General features: G+C 35.3%; 1 protein-coding gene across 1 annotated transcript; it reads left to right on the top strand.

Moving 5' to 3' along the window:
• The first annotated feature begins 2,512 nt into the window (after positions 1 to 2,512).
• On the top strand, positions 2,513 to 3,484 carry LOC114621701 (olfactory receptor 484). Its single transcript, XM_028768059.1, has one exon. It carries the CDS (start codon positions 2,513 to 2,515, stop codon positions 3,482 to 3,484), a length of 972 nt encoding a protein of 323 aa, XP_028623892.1.
• Positions 3,485 to 4,473: the final 989 nt, after the last annotated feature.

Here is a 4,473-nt window from a genome sequence, read left to right as displayed (position 1 = left end):
ACCACTAAAAGAGTAAAATAAAAATTAATACATATTGAAAGACAGAAGCCAATATAGACCATTTTAATGATTAGTTCAATATTTTCTAACTTGATCTAACCTAAAACAAATATTGACTTGCAGGAGTCAATTTGATAATTTGTGATCCTTTACCTCCCACAATTACTGAGTGAAAGTGCACCAATACTCACACAAATTGAAAAACAGGAGATTGCTTGAGATTGATGGACTCCTTGAAAATTAATTATGCTTGTGTTAAATGAACTGCTCAGTACTCACTGGGAAATAGGTAATGATCCCTGATGCTTTGAATTCACATTGGAATCCAGAGCTTCTGCAGGGACTTATCCTCAGTGACAAACAATGACAGTAGGAAACAGCTTTGCAGCTATAAATTCATAGTAACTTTGAACTTCTCAATATGAAATGAATTCTTATTTCAAGAGGTAAGATTTTGACTCTGTTGGTATATGGAGACATTTTTCCTTGACATGTGGTATACTTAAAAACCATAGTGTTGAAACATGTCAGATGGAATTATGCAGTTATATAACAGAAGAGAGAAAAACAAACTTTCATATAGTCACCTTGTTTCATTAGTGAATTGTTGAGAATGATCAGGCATAGAACTAAGTTTTCATAGATTCCTTATTTATCCATCCACAAGTAAGACCGTCATAGCTGTGTACTTGTAGCATTCATCAACAGGTCAAAAAGTCCACTAGCTTTGAAATGCTTTGGTGGCTTACTGTCAGGGGAAATCCTGTGCAAAGACCTGCTTTGTGTTTGGACTGAATGTCCAGCCTCACAGTTATCACTGTAGACAAATGAGGATGTAAGTGTAGAATATGAGGGATGGCAGTCAATCTCCCTCTTGCTGAGTTAAACCTTAATAAATCATTTAATGTCTTAGGTTGAGTATTGAGTAGTGTCCTCTGTTGAAAAGCATGTGAATTCATTCCATCATACTATAGTTAGAAAATAATGACACTAGGTAAGGGACTGCTGTGTCTAAACTAATCATTACTAATAGTGTGTTAACTATTTATATTTTACATGATGATAAAATCAATGCTTCAAATAATATTAAAGAGCAATGATCTATTTAAAAGAATTTAAGATATATAATGAGTTTATAACAGTAAGCTCAATTTGTAAATTTAATGTTATATTTATTCAGTTTTACAGATGTTGAAATCAACATCACCAACAAAGCACCTTTCTATGTGCTAAACTTGGGAAATCTGAAATACTACTCTTCTGTCTTTCCCTGATTTGTGTATGCTTTAAACAGTGTTGACACTGTGCTTAATAAGAGTAATAGAGTGAGTTAATTTCCTACCTGGTGTTGATTTCTAATATTCTTTTTAAAATTCATTATTTTTAATTAGTATATATGAGTGCTGCCTGTTGTATGTACATGCAGCATGTGAATGCTGAGAAAAGAGCATTTAGTCCCAAGAGCTGTAAAAACAGATTGATGTCAAAAAACACATGGATACTGAGACTGAAGCATAGATCCTCTGCAAGTACAGTCAGTGAACATATCCTGAAAACAATCTCTAAATTTCATAATATGTTACTTCATATATTCATATATACATGTGGTGTGTATATTATATGTGTATACATATATATGTGTGTGTGTGTATACACACATTTATATATATATATACATATGCACCCATACACATGTGACTGTGTGTTTGTGTATGGTGTATGTTTCTGTTCAAGGTCAGCCAGGTCTACATAGTAAGAAAACCAGGATTACACAGGAAATTCCATCTTGAAAAGAAAAAACAACAATAACAACAACAAAAAAAAACAACTACCTGATATTTCATGGAAATAAAGATATAAATTATAAATAATACAAGATTTTTTTTAATTTTGTGCTCAAGCTTTCATAAGCATTTAATAAATTTAGTAATAATTTAAGTCTTCATTACACAATTCTGTGATTTTCCATGTCATTCCTTTGTTATAACAAATACATTACTACTTTGAAGGGAATCATATAATTTTATATTCATTCATTTATTTATTTTTCTGAAGACAATGATACAGGTAAACACATAGACGTGAGTGTCAAAGGACAACATTCAGGAGTTACTTCTCTTCTCCCACCTTGTGAGTTACAGGAATCAAAGAGGTCAGGCTTGGTAGAAAGAATCTTAATCTGCCAACCCACCTTACCCAAATGTAGCATTATTTTAAATATTTAACTTTAATAACAAGTATGTTTCATTGTAAAATTTTAAATAAAAGTTATTATTTGTACCATATTTCTAGCTTTTTCTTATTGAATAATTTCAAGAACTTATTGCACAGAAATATATAAACAATGGAAATCTTAAGTATAAATAACATTGATTGTTACTCTAATTTCGGGGTAATATATTTACTTGTAATGTTCTCCATATATGCTTTATATGAAGTGTTGTAACCTATTACAAATCCCTCCCTTAATATCTCCATCACAGCTTCAATCTAGCAGCAGCTACACTGTCTGATGGCTTTTCTGAAGGATGGTAACAATACTGCAGTGACACAGTTCATTTTACTGGGATTAACAGATGACCCAGTGCTTAGAATTGTCCTCTTCACCATCATCCTATGCATCTACCTGGTCACTCTGACTGGGAACCTCAGCACCATCCTTCTCGTCAGAGTCTCTTCCCAGCTCCATCACCCCATGTACTTTTTTCTCAGCCACTTGGGTTCTGCTGACATAGGCTACTCATCTACTGTCACACCCAATATGCTTGCCAACTTCCTAGCAAAGCAAAATACCATCTCCTACTTTGGATGCTCTATACAGTTTGGCTCAGCTGCTTTCTTTGGGGCACTTGAATGCTTCCTTCTGGCTGTCATGGCTTATGATCGCTTTGTAGCAATCTGCAACCCACTGCTTTATTCCACCAAAATGTCCACACAAGTCTGTATCCAGCTGGTTGTAGGATCTTATATAGGAGGTTTCCTTAATGCTTCCTTTGGTACAGTTTCTTTTGTATCCTTGTTCTTCTGTGGACCAAACAGAATCAATCACTTTTTCTGTGATTTTACTCCTTTGATTGAGCTCTCCTGTTCTGATGTCAGTGTCTCTGTAGTTGTTACTTCATTTTCTGCTGGCACAGTTACTATGCTAACAGTGTTTATCATAGCCATCTCCTACACCTACATCCTCATCACCATCCTGAAGATGCACTCTACTGAGGGTCGACAGAAAGCCTTCTCCACCTGCACCTCCCACCTCACAGCAGTCACTCTGTTCTATGGAACCATTACATTCATTTATGTGATGCCAAAGTCCAGATACTCCACAGACCAAAATAAGGTATTGTCTCTGTTCTACATGGTGGTGATCCCCATGTTGAACCCCCTCATCTACAGCCTTAGGAATAATGAGATTAAGGGTGCTCTGAGGAAACAGCTTGGTAAGAAAATATTTTCTCAAAGTAATATATTGTTTTGTAAAACTTAATATAATGATGGCAAGTGCTCAAGACCAATGGGACTGTCAACTGAGGTTAATTCTTCACCTTCTTTTTTTTCTCTTGTCTTATCTCCTTTTACTTTCAGTATATATAGCTATTGTGTTCTACTGCATTTCTCTTTTGTATATTTTGATGTGTCTTTGAGAATATTATACAATGAATTTGATTGTGTTCAGACCACATCTCAAGTCTTCTCAGTTTAACTCCCTCTCTTACACACCCAATTATTCTTTCTTATGAAATCCATCTTGTGCTACATGTAGCTACTGAGATATTTAGGGTTCCACTGAAGCACAGTTGCCCTACTTGGAGCCTTACCATGTGTCTATTAGAAGATATCAGTTGCCAAAATCTCCTCAGCTACCAGTGAACTTCGTGTCCTTGCCTGTTCTCCATGCTGGAATTTTGTCTAGTTTGTGCTTATTTATGCAAACATAGCTAACACGAGATAATATTTTCACTCATTCTGATGTGTTCAGAAAACATTGTGGGTAGTCATCCACAAGCTCTGGCTCTTAAAAATGTTTCCACTCACTCTCGAAAATGATCCTGACCTTGGAAAGAAGGATGTATGATATAGATATCTCATATAATGCCGAGCCTTCCAGGGTCTCTAATTCTGTGCACATTGGCAAGTAATGTTAATCAGCATCAACTACAAAAAGAAGCTGTGACTATGAGGGTTGGAAGATGTACTAATGTATGGGTATGATAAGTCATAGCAAATTGGTTTGACACTATTTCCATTGAGGGAAATAATGATGGTGGGTTCTTCCCTAGGGCCTAAGACCTGTCTAGCACAAGTTTTGGCCTTGGTACTAGTGTTAGGTGTGATTTTCATCTTGTGGAGTTAGACTTAGATCCAGTGAGGAAGTTGTTGTTTATTCCCATATTTGTACCATTATAGCACTAGCAAGCATGTCTTTCCTGGATAGTGCATATTAAAGTGTTCACAAGATAAATTATATGTATAACA

Source organism: Grammomys surdaster, unplaced genomic scaffold (genome assembly GCF_004785775.1).
Source record: "Grammomys surdaster isolate TR1022 unplaced genomic scaffold, NIH_TR_1.0 184, whole genome shotgun sequence".
Lineage (NCBI taxonomy): Eukaryota > Metazoa > Chordata > Mammalia > Rodentia > Muridae > Grammomys > Grammomys surdaster.
Note: the sequence above shows the minus strand (reverse complement) of the source record. Positions and strands in the feature narration are given on the sequence as shown.

Coding starts and splice junctions, on each gene's coding strand:
- LOC114621701 (XM_028768059.1), top strand. CDS start 2,513: ATGGCTTTTCTGAAGGATGGTAACAATACTGCAGTGACACAGTTCATT.